At 48.9% G+C, this 19,737-nt stretch overlaps 1 protein-coding gene across 2 annotated transcripts in view; it reads right to left on the minus strand.

Moving 5' to 3' along the window:
- LOC147717891 (cell adhesion molecule CEACAM5-like) overlaps window positions 1–19,737 on the minus strand; it is a 145,783-nt gene that overhangs the window by 6,653 nt on the left and 119,393 nt on the right. For both annotated transcript variants that reach the window (XM_086924661.1, XM_086924662.1), the window contains 2 exons: window positions 17,770–17,810; window positions 14,210–14,292 (listed from right to left, as the gene is read on the minus strand). In XM_086924661.1, coding sequence (XP_086780787.1) covers window positions 14,210–14,292; window positions 17,770–17,810 — 124 coding nt within the window. The remainder of the gene's footprint in view (window positions 1–14,209; window positions 14,293–17,769; window positions 17,811–19,737) is intronic.

A 19,737-nucleotide genomic window follows, 5' to 3' on the forward strand; every position in this document is an offset into this window, starting at 1 on the left:
CTTAGCTGGGGCAGGCAAGAGGGAAATGGGCCTGTAATTGCTGGGGAGGTCTGGGTCCAAGTTGGGTTTCTTCAGAATGGGGACCAGGGAGGCATGCTTCCATTTGGTAGGGAAGCATCCTGTACGGAGTGAGTCATTCCAGATGTGATTTAAGTAGGGGTTAAGTAGGGGTGCCAGTTTTTTGTATTCCTTGGCTGGCCAAGGGTCGTTAGGGGAGCCTGATTTACATTTGAGGAGCTCAGTCATAGAATCTGCTTCCGATATTACCGCAAATTCGGTCAGGCAAAGTGACGATGGTGTGAGAGGAGTGGATCGCTCATCGTCTCCTTCTGTAATAGAAGGGGGAAAGGATGTTTGAATGTTCTCAATTTTGTCCTCAAAAAATTGAGAAAGCTTGTTGCACAGTGCCTGTGAGGCGGGCTGAGATCTAGTCAACGCGGCGGGATCTGTGAAGGATCTAACAATGTTAAAGATCTCCCTGGCTTCATTGCTGGCGAGTTTTATTCTAGAGGCCAGGAAGTTCCGTTTGTGCTCCTCTATCATTCTCCGATAGTCTTTGAGGGCAGTTTTATAGATGGCTTTACTGTCCGGAGAGTAGTTCTGTCTCCAGCGGCGTTCAAGAGATTTACAGAAGGCCTTTTTCTGCCGAAGTTCGTTGGAGTACCAGGGGGCTGAAGGTGCCGTCCTGTAAGATTTGACGGGTTTTAAGGGGGCCAGGGCATCTAAGGCCTGACTTATCCATGTATCTAGGTTGTTAATAGCTTGGTCGGGGTCGGTTAACAGGCAGGGATGGGAGTTGCTGAGATGTTTCTGGAGCGCATCCAAAGTGATGCGGCTCCAGTTTCTTCCTGAAGACTTAGGCGTGATAAAAGATCTGCAGAGGCGGGGAATATCAATCTCAAAGGAGATAAAGAAATGGTCAGACCAGGTAACCGGGGTGGGGGGGGCCACCCGGATAGAAGAGATATTGGAGCAGATTAAGTCCAGTGTGTGACCCGCATTATGCGTGGGTAAGGTTATTAATTGGACTAGGTTACAGGCCGCTAGCATGGAGATAAATTGACTACTGTACGGGCAGGAATCATTGTCGACATGGAGGTTGAAGTCTCCTAATGCGGTGAAGTTGGAGTAACGTGTACTGAGCTGGATAATATAGTCCGTCAAAACCGGTAGGTGCGAAAGGTTAGAGTGAGGGGGACGATAAATGAGTATTCCCGAACAGGAGGAGGACGGTGAGGTTTGGATGCTAAAAGGCAAACCTTCTATACAGTCGATGTGGTCAAATGGGGGGAAGGAAGCTGTCCAGGTGGATTTATGAATTAGGGCAATACCACCTCCCGGTTTGCCATTAGATCTATTGGCACAGCTAATACTGTAACCCTCTGGTAAGGCAAGGGAAATGGCGGGATTCGTAGTGTCATTGAGCCATGTTTCCGTTAGGAAAAGCAGATCCCACTTGTTATCTCGGAGGGACTGCCAGATGTCAAAGGCATGTTTGGTCAAAGATCTGCAGTTAATAAGTGCAGATCTGAGAGTCAACGGGGGGTGAGCACTAGAAATTGAAGCTGAGGTGGGGGCGTGGGTTGGGCGGGGTGTTAAGCCAGCGGATGGCAAAGAGAAATGACAAATTTTGCAGACAAAGTCTCGGCTTTGGGCGTCCAGGAGAGAGCAAGAGTGGGTCCTGCAGCGAGGGGGTCTAAGAGACAGCAGATCGGTCCAGGTGTATGGAGCGATGTTATGGCCGGTGGGTCGGGCAGGAGGACCGGCCCCGGTCGCGTCCTGATCGCGGACGAGCGCAGACGAGCTTGCCTTATGCGCGCAATCGTCGCGCCCGCTGCGCTCGTCCGCTGCGCTTCCGGTCCATACACATTTTTATGGTGGAAGGACGATGGGGGGGGGCGTGGCCTCTGAGTGGGCGTGTCCCGATGAGGGCGTGGGGAATGGCGTTGGAAAGCTCGGCGATTTCGCCCTTTCCAGCGCTCGTTTTTGCACAAAGAGAAGTGCCTTCACTTAGCAGTAGTGAGACAGAGTAAGTGCAACATCAGGTTAAAATTTCAATTTTCACGTTTTAAAAAGCACACTTTTAAAACTTTAAAAAGTTATCACATTCCACTGGATGCCTTCACATCATGACCTGAAATGTCCTATTGTGGCCTCCGTTGTTTATCTACTGGGTCAAAGTGGATCGTGAAAACATGCCCTGCTCTGCCCTCTAGTGGACAAGTAGTGAAGTGCTGCAAACAGTCCAGAAAACTAACAAATCGCTTCTGGATATCCATTAACATTGTATGTGTTCATGGCAGGCAGAACATTTCAATCATAAATATTTTACGGAACAATAACGGAGCAACGCTCACAGACATGTATACAACGGCATCCCTGTTTCAGGCCTGATATTTGTTGCACCCCCAATTTAAGGGTCCGCAGAAGCCCAGACATGATACTTAAATACAGTGGTGTAGCTAGGCATGAGCGGATTTTGCGGATTGGCAATCCGCGAATTTGCGGATTTGCAAACTCGCAATCCGCAAAATCCGCGAATTCCCGCGAATTTGCGGATTTTTTTTTTTTTTTGTGTTCGCCCGTGTTTCTGCCAGTTCGCGAGGGTTTTTACAATTTCGCAATTTGCGAACTTACCTGTCGGGTCGCAAGTTTTGCGAACTTGTTGTTTCTACATGTCCAACCTGTTTGGGACACTCTTCTTCATCACTGCCACTCTCTGTCACCACTGCCACTCTCTGACTACTCATGCCACCCTCTGGCCCACCCATGCCACCCTCTGTTTCATCACCACACCCTCTGGTTGTCCAGTGTACATTATTTTTGGCAAAGCAAAGCACACCTTCCCTGCCTCAAGTGACCTGAATTAATTTGGGGCTGATTAATGTGTCACAGAATATTTTTTTAGCTGGCACCTGCTTCCTTAGTGCGCCCTGATTAGTGATCTTTTGCACTTGCTAAGTGCTTTCATTGTTGCAAAATTAGTTACAACACCTGCCCTGCCCCAACTGACAATAATGAATTAGGGGCTGATTAATGGATTTTAACTTCCAGCCTGGCTCCTGCTTGTCTCCCTTAGCTGTAATTCAGGACCTTTGTGGCATATGTGTAACTATTCTGAGGTTCAGAGCAGGGTCACATAATAGTTGCAACTGGCAACTGAACTCTGGAGGGGCCCCTCAGGAAGCACTACAGGAAATGGCTACTAATGATGAGCCTGAACTTTTGAACCTGGTAAGTAGTTACTTTCAGTTTTGCTAAAATCGTATTTCTGCAATTTCGCACTTATTCGCGGGGCGCGAACTCACGCGAACAGTGCGAGCAGTGCAAGCAAAATCCGCTGCTCGCGGATTTGCGGATTTTTCAGGAAATTCGCAAATCTCGCGGATTGCGGATTTCCCGAAAATCCGCAAAATCCGCGAGCGGAACGGATTTTCCGCCCATGCCTAGGTGTAGCTAGACTTGCGGCCGCACGTGGCGGCCCCTGAGCTCACTGCCCCGCAGTGGCCGTCTGAAGAGCAGAAGAGCAGAGGGGGAGGTGTGCTGGCAATTCCTGCGGCGGCCGAAGGTAAGAGCGGGACTGGCGGGGGCTGCCCCTCCTAAACCCCGTACCGCCCCCCCTGCCCCCTCCTTGCAACGCCATTGCTTAACTCCTTCACTGCGGCGGCTATTCCGCCGCAGTGCTAAGGGGGCGGGCGGAAATGTGGCGGGCGCATGTTGGTGACGCACCGCTCCGTCACCAGCGTCAGTTGCGCTGTGCTTATGACGGAGCGGTTCCTCTGTACTGGTTCCAGATGTTGTCATTTAAGGTCTAAGAATTACATACAGACATAAAACTAAAGCTAATAGAGGTAAAGATATCTTCATTGCTTGATGGCAATGTGGGCAGAAGACAGCATTTTACTTTTACTTGCCAGGAGATGGTTTTTCAAGGCTATTTGGACTTCTGAGTTGAGGGTGATGCCAGTCGTGAGCAGGTTTCAATCAGTGCTCAGCCGTTGTCCCACTGCCCTGCTGCAGCAGGGTCCAGAAGCCCTACAACTTCACTTGGACACTGGGGATATACCTGTCCTCCTCAAGGCCCCTGACTGACAGCCAATGAGCCGAGGCTACTGCGCTGGAGTGTACTCTCGGGTGGACGCTGGAGTGTACTGTAGGGTGTACTAAGGAGTTTACTGAGAGGTGTACTCTGGGGTGCACTCTGGAGTATACACTGGGGTGTACTCTAGGGTGTACTTTGAAGCGTACACCGGAGAGTACTCTGAGTTTACTCTGGGGTGCACTCCGGGGTGTACTCTGGATTATACACTGGGGTGTACTCTGGAGTGTTCTCTGGGGTGTACTCTGGGGTGTACTCTAGAGTGTACACTGGGGTGTACTCCGGGGTGTACTCCGGGGTATACTCTGGAGTGTACTCTGGAATGTACTCCGAGTGTACTCTAGGGTGTACTCTGGGGTGTACTCTGGGGTGTACTCTGGAGTATACTCCGGGGTGTACTCCGGGGTGTACTCTAGAGTGTACTCTGGGATGTACTGTGGAGTGCACTCTGGGGTGTACTCTGGAGGTTACTCTGGAGTGTACTCCGGGGTGTACTCCGGGGTGTACTCTAGAGTGTACTCTGGGATGTACTCTGGAGTGTTCTCTGGGATGTACTCTGGAGTGTACTCCAGGGTGTACTCTCAAGTATACTCTGGGGTGTACTCTGGGGTGTACTCTGAAGTGTACTCTGGAGTGTTCTCTGAGGTGTACTCTGAAGTGTACTCTGGAGTGTTCTCTGAGGTGTACTCTGGAGTGTACTCTGGGATGATGTCTGGGGTGTACGCTGGAGTGTACTCTGGAGTGTACACTGGGGTGTACTCCGGGGTGTACTCTGGAGTGTACTCTGGGGTGTACTCTGGAGTGTACTCTGGAATGTACTCCGAGTGTACTCTGGGGTGTACTCTAGAGTGTACTCTAGAGTGTACTCTGGGATGTACTGTGGAGTGCACTCTGGGGTGCACTCTGGAGGTTACTCTGGAGTGTACTCTGGGGTGTACTCTGGGGTGTACTCTTAAGTATACTCTAGAGTGTACTCTGGAGTGTTCTCTGAGGTGTACTCTGGAGTGTACTCTGGGGTGAACTCCGGGGGTACTCTGGATGATGTCTGGGGTGTACGCTGGAGTGTACTCTGGAGTGTACTTTGGGGTGTACTCTGAAGTGTACTCTGGAGTGTTCTCTGAGGTGTACTCTGGAGTGTACTCTGGGATGATGTCTGGGGTGTACGCTGGAGTGTACTCTGGAGTGTACACTGGGGTGTACTCCGGGGTGTACTCTGGAGTGTACTCTGGGGTGTACTCTGGAGTGTACTCTGGAATGTACTCCGAGTGTACTCTGGGGTGTACTCTAGAGTGTACTCTAGAGTGTACTCTGGGATGTACTGTGGAGTGCACTCTGGGGTGCACTCTGGAGGTTACTCTGGAGTGTACTCTGGGGTGTACTCTGGGGTGTACTCTTAAGTATACTCTAGAGTGTACTCTGGAGTGTTCTCTGAGGTGTACTCTGGAGTGTACTCTGGGGTGAACTCCGGGGGTACTCTGGATGATGTCTGGGGTGTACGCTGGAGTGTACTCTGGAGTGTACTTTGGGGTGTACTCTGGAGTATACTCTGGGATGTACTCTGGAATGTACTCCGGGGTGTACTCCAGGGTCAATCAATCAGGGGATTTGTATAGCGAGCTACTCACCCAGAGGGTCTCAAGGGGCTTGGGGGAGGGGGGTCCGCTACTGCTCGAACAGCCAGGTCTTGAGTTGCTTCCTGAAGGAGAGGTGGTCTTGGGTCACACGGAGGTGGATGGGGAGGGAGTTCCAAGTCTTGGCTGCCAGGTAGGAGAAGGATCTTCCTCCCATGGTGGTTCTTCGAATGCGTGGAATGGCGGCAAGGGCGTGGCTGGTCGATCGTAGCTGGCGGGTGGGAGTGTAGAAGGTCAGGCGGTTGTTGAGGTACCTGGGGCCCAGGCCGTGGAGGGCCTTGTGTGCGTGGGTGAGGAGTCGGAACGTGATTCTCTTGCTGACGGGGAGCCAGTGGAGGTCTCTCAGGTGTCCGGAGATGTGGCTGTGTCGGGGAATGTCCAAGATGAGTCGTGCGGAGGGGTTCTGGATGCGTTGGAGTCTTTTCTGGAGTTTGGCTGTGGTTCCGGAGTAGAGGGTGTTTCCGTAGTCCAGTCGGCTGGTGACGAGTGCCTGTGTGACCGTCTTACTGGTTTCGGTGGGGAGCCATCGAAAGATCTTTCAGAGCATGCGCAGGATGTTGAAGCATGATGATGAGACGGCGTTGACTTGTCTGGTCATCGAGAGGGAGGAGTCCAGGATGAAGCCCAGGTTGCGTGCGTGGTCCGTTGGTTTGGGTGCGCTGCCCAGGCAGGGGCCACCAGGAGTCGTCCCAGGCGGAGGGTGATGATCCAAGGATGAGGACTTCCGTCTTGTCTGAGTTCAGTTTCAGGCGGCTGTTCATCATCCACTCAGATACGTCTTTCATTCCTTCGTGTAGGTTGGTTCTTGCGGTGGCTGGGTCGTTAGTGAGGGAGAGGATCAGCTGGGTGTCGTCGGTGTAGGAGATGATGTTGAGATTGTGTTGGTGTGCGATGGCTGTGAGGGGGCTCATGTAGACGTTGAAGAGGGTGGGTCTGAGTGATGATCCTTGTGGTACGCCGCAGATGACTTTTGTGGCCTTGGATCTGTACGGGGGAGGCAGACTCTCTGGGTTCTTCCGGTGAGGAACGAGATGATCCACTCTAGTGCCTTCTCTTGGATTCCGATGTTGCTGAGGCGCTGCACTAGGGTGCGGTGGCAGACAGTATCGAATGCTGCAGAGAGGTCCAGGAGGATGAGGGCCGCTGTTTCCCCGTTGTCGAGCCGGGCTCGGATGTCGTCAGTGGCTGCGATGAGGGCGGTCCCGGTGCTGTGGTTGGCGCGGAAGCCGGACTGCGAGTGGTCGAGGGATCCGTTCGTCTCGAGGAAGGCGGCAAGCTGTCTGTTGACGGTCTTCTCGATGACTTTGGCAGGAATGGGAAGGAGCGAGATGGGGCGGTAGTTCTTGAGGTCGGCGGGGTCTGCTGATGGTTTCTTCAGGACGGCGCTGAATTCGGCATGCTTCCAGCTCTCCGGGAAGGTGGCGGTGCTGAAGGAGCAGTTGATGATGTCCCGGAGTTGGGGTGCGATGACGGAGTCGGCCTTGTTGAAGACGTGGTGGGGGCATGGGTCATTTAGTTATCCGGAGTGGATGGTGTTCATCGTGTGGATGGTGTCTTCGGTGCTGATCGGGGTCCAGTCGCGGTGGGTGGTCGTGGGGGGTGTCGGTTCGGTGGTTGGGTGCGTGGTCTGTGCGCAGAAGCTGTTGTGTATGTCGGCGATCTTGCTGTGGAAGAACGAGGCGAGTAAGTCGCAGATATCTTGCGAGGGAGTGATGCTGTTGTTTCCGGCGCTGGGGTTGGAGAGCTCTTTGACGATGCGGAAGAGTTCCTTGCTGTTGTGTGCTTTGTTGTCGATTCGTTCCTTGAATGCTGTCTTCTTGGTGGTGTGGATCAACTGGTGGTGTTTGCGGGTGGCGTGCTTGAGGGCGGTCATGTTGTCTGTAGTCGGGTTTTTTCGCCAGGCTTTCTCGAGGGTACGGCAGTTCTTCTTGGAGTTCTTGAGGTCATCGTTGAACCAGGAGGCTTTCTTGCTGCCGGGCCTGCTGGGATGGTTTTTTAGAGGTGCGAGGTCGTCAGCGCAGTTTGTGATCCACTGTGTGAGGTTGTTGGCTGCTTGGTTGGGGTCCGTTGAGCTGGCGGGAGGGTTCTGGCTCAGTGATGTGGTAAGCTGGTCGGTGGTGATCTTGTTCCTACGGGGAATCTGTTGCGGGTGGTGGTGAGTCGTGGTCTTTCTGAAGCTGAAGTGGACGCAGCTGTGGTCTGTCCAGTGGAGTCCGGTGGAGTGGCTGAACGAGATGTTCTTGCTGGAGGAGAAGACTGGGTCAAGGGTGTGTCCGGGGTAGTGGGTGGGGGTGTTCACCAGTTGCTTGAGTCCGAGGTTGGCGAGGTTGTCCAGCAGGGTGGGGGTGTTGTTGTCATTGTTGTTCTCCAGGTGGAAGTTGAGGTCCCCTAGGAGGATGTAGTCAGTGGAGGCGAGGGCGTGCAGGCTGATGAAGTCTGCGATGTCTTCGCTGAATTGTGTGCGAGGTCCTGGGGTCTGTATATGAGGGTGCCTCTGAGTGTGGTCTTGGGGTCAGTGTGTATCTGGAAGTGAAGATGTTCGACGGTTGTGAGGGTGTCGTCGGAGTCGGTCGTGATGCGGATGGTGTTCTTGTGGACGATGGCGATGCCTCCTCCTGTCTGGTTGACGCGGTCCCTCCGGGTGATCTTGTATCCGTCCGGGATGGCGATGGCGATGTCGGGCGCTGAGGAGGCGTTCATCCTTGTTTCCGTGAGGAAGGCGACGTCTGGGGATGTGGTGTCGAGCAGGTTCCAGAGTTCCACGGCGTGTCTATGGTTGGAGCAGGTGTTGAGCAGGATGCACTTCAGGTGGTTGCTGCTGGTGCTCGGCTTGGCAGGTGCGGTACAGTTCCGGATGCAGGAAAACTTGCAGGATTGGCAGGCGAAGGGTCCGTGGGTGCGTCTTGGGGTGTCTCGGCAGCAGCCGGGGGTCCGGTCGGTGTTGAGTGCATTGAGGGTGGCGGCGTCGTAAGTCCGGCGGGTGGGCTGGCATCTGAGGGGGCTAGGGGGTCTGGCGCTAGGCGCGGTCCAGGCGCGGACGGGCGCAGACGGGTTTCGCCTTTGGCGCACAATCGGCGCGCCCGCTGCGTGTACGCGTGGACTCTGCCATAAGTGGAGAATGGAGGGGGCGGAGCGAGGGAGGAGCAGCTGGGACGTGGGAGCGGGGTGGCGAATGGGAGAGGGCTCAGATGACGAGGGGGGCGGGGCAGCAGCGGCAGGGAGCGGGGTGGAGCAGCGGCTGAAGCGCTAGGAGGCTAAGGTACAACCAAAGGCAGGGGGCTAAACAGCGGGCAATCAGGGGCACAAAGTCAGGGGGACAGCGGGCAAAAACACACACAATGCAGGGATACGAACGCGGACAATCAGGGGCACAGCGGAGGCAAGGTGGCAAAAACACACACAATGCAGGGATACGAACGCGGACAATCAGGGGCACAGCGGAGGCAAGGCGGCAACGACACAGACAAACGCAGGGAGATGAACGCAGTCAGGGGCACAGTGGAGGCAAGGCGGCGACGAGCAGGTGGTGGCGGCAGGGGGACCGGGTGACCTCGGGAGGGGCCACGCGGCGGGTTGAGCGACCGGCACTGACGAGGTCAGGCTGGTCACTCTGAGGTGTACTCTAGAGTGTTCTCCGGGGTGTAATCTGGAGTGTACTCTGGAGTGTACTCCGGGGTGAACTCTGGAGTATACTCCGGGGTGTACTCTGAAGTGTACTCTGGAGTGTTCTCTGAGGTGTACTCTGGAGTGTACTCTGGGGTGTACTCCGGGGCTACTCTGGAGTGTACTCTGGATGTTGTCTGGGGTGTACGCTAGAGTGTACTCTGGAGTGTACTCTGGGATGTACTCTGGAATGTACTCCGGGATGTACTCCAGGGTGTACTCTGGAGTGTACTCCGGGTTGTACTCCGGGGTGTACTCTGGGATGTACTCTAGAGTGTACTCTGGAGTGTACTCTGGGGTGTACTCTGGAGTGTACTCCAGGGTGTACTCTGAAGTGTACTCTGGAGTGTTCTCTGGGGTGTACTCTGGGGTGTACTCTGGAGTGTACTCCGGGGCTACTCTGGAGTGTACTCTGGAGTGTACTCTGGATTTTGCCTGGGGTGTACTCTGGAGTGTTCTCTGGAGTGTTCTCTGGGGTGTACTCTGGAGTGTACTCTGGGATGTACTCTGGAATGTACTCCGGGGTGTACTCTAGGGTGTACTCTGGAGTGTATTCCGGGTTATACTCCGGGGTGTACTCTGGAGTGTACTCCGGTTGTACTCTGGAGTGTAATCTGGAGTGTACTCCGGGGGGTACTCCGGGGTGTACACTGGAGTGTACTCTGGGATGTACTCTGGAGTGTACTCCAGGGTGTTCTCCGGGGTGTACTCTGGAGTGTAGTCTGGAGTGTACTCTGGAGTATGTAAACAGTCAAAATATTGACTACAAAATATCGACTGGACATAATATTGAGTACAAAATATAGGCTGGACAGAATATCCAATGGACAGAATATAGACATCATATAGGTTAAGAAAAATATCGAACTTTTAATAATATCGAATTTTTTATAGTGTATTTTATGTGTTAAACGTGTTTTTATGTTATAATGTAATTTAATTAAAGAATTTAATGTTATTTGAATTTTGTGTAATTTAATTCTGTAGCGGGTTGTGGGTTTATAGGGGAATAAGGTGAGAAGTAATTTAATTATAACTAATTACATATGTAATTTTTTTGTGTATTTATTAGATTTTAATTGTTAAGTAACTGTTTAATTACTAATTAATTAATTGTTAATTTGTAATTAATTAGTATTAATAGATAACTAATTGTAATGATTAAATTAAATTAGTATTTGTAATTAATTAATTATTATATTATATTAAAGTGGTAATTACTTTTAATTATTTTTTTATACATATTAATATACATATTTTTAAATATTATATGAAGCATCTACTTTCCCTACTATTGCACTCACTGGAGTGGGAATAGTAATTTTTACCCCTACGCTATCCAGCGCTTTCCCTACTGTTGCACTCTTTGGAGTGGGAATAGTAATTTTTACCCCTACGCTATCGAACGCTTTCCCTACTGTTGCACTCTCTGGAGTGGGAATAGTAATTTTTACCCCTATGCTATCCACTGCTTTCCCTACTGTTGCACTCTCTGGAGTGGGAATAGTAAGTTTCACCCCAGGCTATCCAACACTTTCCTTACTGTTGCACTCTCTGGAGTGGGAATAGTAATTTTTACCCCTACGCTATCCAACGCTTTCCCTACTGTTGCACTCTCTGGAGTGGGAATAGTATTTTTTACCCTACGCTATCCAACGCTTTCCCTACTGTTGCACTCTCTGGAGTGGGAATAGTCATTTTTACCCCTACGCTATCCAACGCTTTCCCTACTGTTGCACTCTCTGGAGTGGGAATAGTAAGTTTTACCCCTACGCTATCCAACCCTTTCCCTACTGTTGCCCTCTCTGGAGTGGGAATAGTAATTTTTACCCCTACGCTATCCAGCGCTTTCCCTACTGTTGCACTCTTTGGAGTGGGAATAGTAATTCTTACCCCTACGCTATCGAACGCTTTCCCTACTGTTGCACTCTCTGGAGTGGGAATAGTAATTTTTACCCCTATGCTATCCACTGCTTTCCCTACTGTTGCACTCTCTGGAGTGGGAATAGTAAGTTTCACCCCAGGCTATCCAACGCTTTCCTTACTGTTGCACTCTCTGGAGTGGGAATAGTAATTTTTACCCTACGCTATCCAACGCTTTCCCTACTGTTGCACTCTCTGGAGTGGGAATAGTCATTTTTACCCCTACGCTATCCAACGCTTTCCCTACTGTTGCACTCTCTGGAGTGGGAATAGTAAGTTTTACCCCTACGCTATCCAACGCTTTCCCTACTGTTGCACTCTCTGGAGTGGGAATAGTAATTTTGACCTCTACGCTATCCAACGCCTTATCTACTGTTGCATTCTCTGGAGCGGGAATAGTAATTTTAAACTTCCGCTATCCTACGGTAATAATATTGGATATTTTTCAATTATATTATGTTACTATATATATATATATGTTTTAACAAATATGATTGTAAACATTTTTTTATAACTTTAATTAATTATTTAATTATTATAAGGTGATTTAAGTATTTTTAAATATATTTTAGTAAATAATGTTTAATATTAATTTAATTTAACATTGTTTTTAATAAAGTCGATATTTTTACAAACTATATTTTTGTAAACGTTATTTTTTACTCAATATTTTTGTACTTACCTGTTTGTAGCTACAAAGTCGATATTCTGTCTGTCGATATTTTGTCGCCGATATTTTTGGTAGTCGATATTATGTCCCACGATATTATGTCAGTGATCCCTGGAGTGTACTCCGGGGTGTACTCTGGAGTGTACTCCGGGTTGTACTCAGGGGTGTACTCTGGAGTGTACTCTGGGATGTACTCTGTAGGGCACTCCAGGGTGTACTCGGGAGTGTACTCTGAGTGTACTCCGGGGTGTACTTTGGGGTGTACTCTGGAGTGTACTCTGCAGTGTTCTCTCAGGTGTACTCTGGGGTGTACTCTGTGATGAACTCTGAAGTGTACTCTGTGGCATACTCTGGAGTATACACTGGGGTGCACTCTGGAATGTACTCCAGGGTGTACTCTTGGATGTACTGTGGAGTGCATTCTCAAGTGTACTCTGGGCTGTAAACTGAGGTGCACTCTGGAGTGTGCCCTGGTGTGGAATCTGGATTGTACTCTGGAGTGTGCTCTGGAGTGTACTCTAGAATGTACAGTGAGGTGTACACTGGTGTGTACTCTGGAGTGTGCTCTGGAGTGTACAGCGGGGTGTACACTAGGGTGTATTTTGGTGTGTACTCTGGAGTTTACTTTGGAGCGTACTCTGGAATGTGCTATGAGGTGCACTCTGGAGTGTGCTCTGAGGTGTACTCTGGGATGTACTCTGGAGTATACTCGTGAGTGTACACTGGGGTCTACTCTGGAGAATACTCTGGGGTGTTCTCTGGAGTATACCCTGTGGTGTACTCTGGAGTGCTCACTGGGGTGTATTTTGGAGTATACTCTGGGGCGTACTCTGGAGTGTACTCGTGAGTGTACACTGGGCAGTAGCGGCTCCTCTGCTAAGGGGGAGGAACGTTGCCCCACTGCTTTCCAGCGGTGCAAAAAAGGAAAAATCAAATGATAACACAATGTTATTATCATGTTATTTCTCAGTGCTGAAGCCACTATTGGGGCAGGTGGGGCTTGGCTGTAGTCACAGTCAGCTGTGGTAGGAGTGGCGGGCATGCTCTTAAGTGCAAATGTTGGTTTGGCCGGCCACACAGTCATGCACACTCAGCTTGTTTTCCGTCTGGCTGTATTGCACAGCCTGGGTGGAGAACATGCACAAGCTCCCAGCCCTTGTCTGAGCACTGAACCACATCTCCTAGGGGAGGCCGTGTACTTCCTGCTTCTGGGACACGTCAGGAAGAGAAGCTGAGGATAGACGTCACGATGGAGGAGAGACGGCTGCTGTGAAGAGGTAAGTGTAATATATATTTTTTCAATGGAATGAAAGTGGCAGTAGAGGATATAGGGTTGTATATTGGATATGCTGAATTAGAAGCACAGTAATAAATATGAAGATACATGAATACATGGAAGGTATATATGTGTAAGGAAGGTAATATATGTAGATTAAAGTTGCATTTAATAATGTCAGACTTTCAACTGTTGCGGTACTATGCACTTTGAGAATATATATGTCTTCACAGTACGTAGCTGTGGGGTTACGAGATAAACTGTCACAATATTTAAGTGCTAGAAATTAATACATTCAACCCTCTAAACCTTCTTTCTGTAGGTACCCTGACTGAAGCAGAACCTGTGTTTATTTCATGGTAATCAGAGGTACAGTTCCAGGGACTGTCTGTTGTCAGCGTTGCCCCTCTTTGCTCTTCACAAGTTCCACGCCAGATCCCTATTCCATGCTACAGAGTGAGGTACGCACACAAACACACACACAAGTGCGCAAATACAGACAGGCATGCATGCACACACGCTCGCACACATGCAAACACAAGCAGGCATGCATGCACACACAGTCACACACAGACACGCAAACAAAGGCATGCATGCATGCTTGCACACACACAGACATATGCATGAATACATACAAACACACATCCAACACCAGTAAAGATAGTAACTTAGTCTCCACAACGGCCCCCACAACGCGAGGGATGCCTGGTCTGCACCATGGGAGTGCCCAGGAGTGGACACTTCACAGGGAAAGCCAGGAAGGGTTCCCTTGCGGTATTCGTACAAGCGCCGGGAAACCCACTGCGGGTAGCTGTGCGCTATACAAGTACAAAAACATTTACATTTACATTCATGTCATGTGCAGTGCCTTTTATAGGACACTGCAACACACACGGCCAACACATGACTCCCAGGCCTCCTTGCTTGTCGTTCTTGTGTTCTCTTACCTCTGCCCCTTGGGGTAACTGGGATCCGGGAGATCCTGTCTTGCTTTCCCCTGTCGCTCCTTCATCCCTGCCATGACGGCTACCTGTGGGACGTGAACAGAGGAGAACAGGTTTGATTGTAGGTTTGCATTTTATCCCTGCAGCACAGCCCTTCCAGTCCTGCTAATCACTACATCAGGATTCCAGGGGGCTTACTTATGGGATTTTGGTCTAGGGCAACGAAGCAAGGCACCCTGCTGTGCTAAAGTGAAAGGGCAGTAATGCAGCATATTTAAGCAATACATACATTCCTGTCTTTTCTCCCTCCACTGGTGCCATTGTGGCAGCTTAGCACCAACATAGGCACCCTTGCACCATAGGGTAAGGGTGCCATTATTGCGTGCAGGAAGGGTAACCTCCTGCACAAAAATAGTCCAGAGAGGTGTATTTCTCTTTCTATGTGCACTGCAGAATGCAGCACACATAGAAAGAGCAAAAAACGAGGAAAAATAAACATATTTCTCCTAATCGCTCCTCATTTCAGGAGCTGTGCGGATTTGGTGCTTTCCCGGGTTTACATAACTTTGCAAACCTGGGGTAGCGTCCAATTCCATAGGTGTTGCGTGGGAAAACCCACCACAACGCCTCCCGGGTGCAAAGTAAGGCGACGCAGTGATTTGTGCTGCGTCGCCTTTGATGGAGCAAGGATTCGCACGTAAAGCGCCTTGCTCACATTCATGAACCTCGTTAACTTGTAATAGTATTAATCAATCCTGTTTGTCATTAATATTCCACTTTTACAGTACATGCGGGTGTCCCAGAGACGCTTGCCTATGTGTCTATTAATCCTAACAACGCTTGCATACTACAGAATGGCTGCTTCGCAGAAATCCAGTCTGCGCATGCGTCGGTCATACCCATGTGATGTGACGCACTCACAGTTTTGGAGGGATATTTCGCTCATGCGCATTGTAGCTAAAATTGCCGCTTGTCTCTAAAAAAGCTTTCTGCTTGCCCATGCCGCTTTGCATTTCTACCTATTTCTGCTTAACTCTTAACCGCTATAGTTATTATGAAGTAATGGATGCAGTGTAGATTATCATGGTGTACAGTGTATTCATTTTTTCTGTGTTTCTAATTTGTTTTCGCTTACTTTTCATGTACCACGTATCTGTGGGCCTGGGAGTGGGGAGCTGCTCCATCTTTGAAACCCATTACAACCCTGTCATGTGATGAGGGAGAAGTCAAACTGCGCAGAAGCAAAACCCCGCCAGCTGGCTGCTGAAGCTGGGATGCTCATGAGAACCTGAACTGTGACCCAGCAAGGGGAGCCGAGCTGTACCTGAACTTGAAACATATTGATACTTTACTGTGTGCTCTATTGTCCTCTTCTACACGTATGCCTGGGAACAGGAATGTAAGGGGTGGGTACTGATAATTGCATATTAAACATGGGAACCCAGAATTTTAGGTGGTGACAATGACCTAACCACCTCCCCTGACCAATCGTAAGTTGGGACCCTGTCACTTGCAACATTTGTGGGTGCTCTAGGGACCCGAAAAGGGTATAACTAGCCTAGTTTAGTTAGAGAAATTGTTTGACTTGTCCGAATAGCTGACCTGCCACCGACCCTACGACTCTATAGGTGATTGATACAGAGAGCCCTCTGTCCGAATTTTCCACAAACTTCAAGGGGTGGAAATAGTCTTAAGTGCTGGCGGAGCACTTTGCTGGGAGATTCGAGAACCCAATCGGGGTTACTGGCGGATTCCGTGCAGTGAGGGGGTAGCGCAGGCGTTGCATCCGAAGCTGCAGGTGTTGGTCATGCCCTTTGGTGAGCCCAGTCCTGACCCAAAGACCTGAGGGGTATCCTGTCCTGATTGTCCGTGAGCTGTACCTGCTCACCTACTGGCATCCTAAATCCTTGAGGGTCCTTGTCCTCGTCTTTTCCAAAACTGACCCGTGGCCAGGGTTAGTCCTCATTCCTGTCCTAGGTAAATATAACTTGTGGGTGTCCGTTTTATATCCCTTTCCTTCTTGTTCTTTAATAAAGCCTCTATGCCCATGATATTCTCTCTGTTCTCTCTAATGTCGTACATGCAAACTGGTTATTAGTATGTTCCATTTTTCCCCTTCCTGTAGGGCATATTGAAACTGTATTGCTTGAATAGAGTGAGGACTTTATTGATGTTTAGGATCTAAGTTTAGTTTAATAGATAGACTGAGATTAGGGTTTTGAATCACTTAGGGTTCTTTAGAAATTCACTGACTAATGTGTTTTAAACTTATCCACCCTAGTATAAGCCTGAAACTGAAAAGCATGTTCCCTGTTACCCTTACCCAGTAGATTTCCACTCGCACTCAATGGTGCCTGCCCTTATCCATAGCTACTTTATTGTTGTAATCTTGATCATTGATGTTCTGATTTGCATCAGTTTTATTCTCTTGTCACTTTGAATTTTACTTACTATATAAAATCCTTAAAACCCCCAGGTGTCTGTGGTCATTGAAGAATTACAAAGTGCTATTGAATGAATAAAATATTTTAGGATTATCGTGACTCCTGTCTACAACTAGCTCCTGATTCATTGTGAGAATATATATACCTGTGGTAAGTCAGGTGTCATGGTAATAGTGTTAAAGAAGACACATACTAAGTACTGATAGTGGTGTGTAAACTTGCCCGACTCACAAAATAGTGTCACAATCATGTCATGGGCCCAAGTGCGTGAAAATCTGGTAAACTTAGAGTCGGGTGACCTGCGTGCTCTATCAGCCTTAACCATTATTTACGAGGCAAATCAAAGGCACGCAGGGTGGCTTTGCGTGGCTTCAGAAATGGAAATGAGAGCCCTGCTGCATATTTTCCTTAAATTAATTGGAGCAGCGTTTAACAATTTTTTAAAACTTTTTTTCAGTTTGTTTGAAAGTGGCCAGTGCTCCCAACAAACCTTCTTTTAACATTCACAAACACATTTTGCGAATGGGTTAACTTCAACTCAGGTGTTGGTAACTTTTCAATGCTTTGCATAATTTGGGGACAGAATACTGATACATTTGGTAATTTGAACATATGCCTACAGTATGCTCCTTCCAAGTACCAAATCGGTTTGGAGTCAGCAAAATTTTACTGTTTCATAGAATGGGATTTAAACTTCTAAAGATGCATTGTTGTAGCCTCAAACACAAAATTGGAGTGTTTGAGACTGAAATTTTTTGAGAGAAGTCAAAGGAAGTGCATTGCTCACACTTTAATTGTTGTTTATATTACACACTTATTTCAGCATGTTCCTGGTCAGACGGTGTATCCACTGTGATCCATCTGGAGATGGTCTAGACAACAGTGGTGTAAGTTACTGCAAAGATAAAAGGACATTGTATTACTCCTTATGTTTTCATGTTTTTAGGGCACATCTCTTGGCATGAGGCACAGTGGATGGATGGTTATTGGAGAATTATTTCCCATTCTGGGACAGAGGAAGCGTCTGAACAATATATTGGGGGTATCAAAGAAAGTATGTGTGTGCGTGCATGTGTGTGTTTTTTTTAAGTGATTGTCCATCCAGTGGGTTGCACTCACCAGCGGGATTGACGTCCTCCATCGCTCCATTGAATTTTTTGCTGGAAGAGACAAGAGCAGAGCGTCAGAGGGTGTTCTGTATCCTGGTGACTGCTTTGATCACAGACAAGTCTTATTTTACCCTTCTTTCTTTCTGGTATAATCAGCACTTATTCATCTCTTCATCTCTCGTTTTTCTTATACATACTCTGTTCTTCCCCATCCTCTCCTCTTTCTTGCCTCTTCTCTGTATACCTCCACTGCGCCTTTTACTTCCTGTCTTTTTACCAATGTGTCTTTTTTACTGTATATCATGAAAGCTCCTCTTTCATAGGGGTAGCAGGCCAGGGAATCATATCTGGTCCATTTGGTGCTTTGTAGAAGAGCCTCACCCAGCTGTCCTTCTAGAAGACATTGTATAATGTGAGTTATAAGCACTGCGGGTCACATCAGCCCTTAACCCAGGGCTGGAGGTCTGAGGGGTGTTAGGGCCGGGAGAGGGAAGTAGTGGTGTATATAGCTGAGGGGTAGGAAATAGTGTCTGGATGTGGGGTTTGGGGACTGGGGTTTTTTGGGGTTGGGGGCTGTGATTTAGGGCTCAGGGCAGTGGTGGTTTAGGCCACAGGGATGGGGCTCTGGGGGGTTTTAGGGCTGGGACAGGGGGAGTGGGTGGATAGGAGTGGAGTAGGTAGGCTTGGTGTTCTGGAGGGTTGGGAAGGATACCTGGTGTTTTAGGGTACACCGTTGGAATGGATGTTCGTTGTACTGTGTTAGGGCTCGGAGAGAGGCAGGGGTTTGGGTTTAGGGATGGGGAGAGGCAGGGGTTAGGGTTTAGGGATGGGGAGAGAGGCAGGGGTTAGGGTTTAGGGCTGGGAGAGAGGCAGGGGTTGGTGCCTTGGGTTGTGTGTGAGGTTGAGGGCTAGTTTTCAGGGCAGAGGGTTGGGTTTTGGGTTTTAGGGTTGGCTCTGAGAGTTTTTTTTACAAATACATATTTGTATAAGTAACATGACCATTATAGCAGCATCAGAGATGATTGGCATATGGCAGGTCTCTGTCTTTAGTGGCAGAGTGATCGAAAAATGACGGACTAGAACATAGCCTTTGCTTAATTTGAGGAGGTGGTTTCCAGTGCGAATAACTGGCACTTAATTGTTAACACCAGCGCTTGTGACACTCCGCCACAAGGTGGCACTGTTTGGCTAATTTAGAGATGACCACTACAATAGTTAATTATTAATTCAGCCTACATTAAAATGGCTATTATCTGCCGCCAAAACCATTCTTATAGTTTTGGAGGCCTGGAATAGTCCGAATTGTATGATAGTTAGTAGTTGTGTTGTTACTATCATTGGCAGCATGGTAGGGGCAATGTGGGGTGCAAGCTGCAGTTGCCTCCTGACGAGAGCTTTGGAATTTTTTTTATTATATAAATTATCACTGACATAGCCCAAGTGATCGCTAGTGACTGAGATTAATTCAAACATTCCTTTCATCATTGTATGTTTTTTTTGGTAGATACCCAAGTGTGGCCTGTGTGCCAAGGCGTGGTTCTCGCTCACCATGCCATAGGAGCCAAGATTTATCTTACTGAGGCCTACACAGCCTGGGCCCAATTCACAGAACTAACTTAAGACAAAATCCTAAACTTACTACCATTTTGGTATTCACAGAAGGCACTTACTCATTTTGGTATTCACAGAAGGCACTTACTCATTTCGGTACTCACAGAAGTTAGGAGTGCATATGGTAGGTCTGTATGGAAAGGTACAGTGGATTGCAGCCAGAGCAGATCACCATTGGCTGGATGCATTCACTACTTACTACACATACAGAACGTAGCCCAGTAGATATGTTTGAGTAGGGACCATGCCTATAGTAGTGGAACAGAGGTGGCGTGTCACTGGGTATTGACTAATGTTACTGTGAGACATGGCTGCTAGTGTGTTTGGAGTGCCCCCTTCCTTTACTGCTCCTCAGCAGCGAGGAGTG

Source organism: Lissotriton vulgaris, chromosome 5 (genome assembly GCF_964263255.1).
Source record: "Lissotriton vulgaris chromosome 5, aLisVul1.2, whole genome shotgun sequence".
NCBI classification, from domain to species: domain Eukaryota; kingdom Metazoa; phylum Chordata; class Amphibia; order Caudata; family Salamandridae; genus Lissotriton; species Lissotriton vulgaris.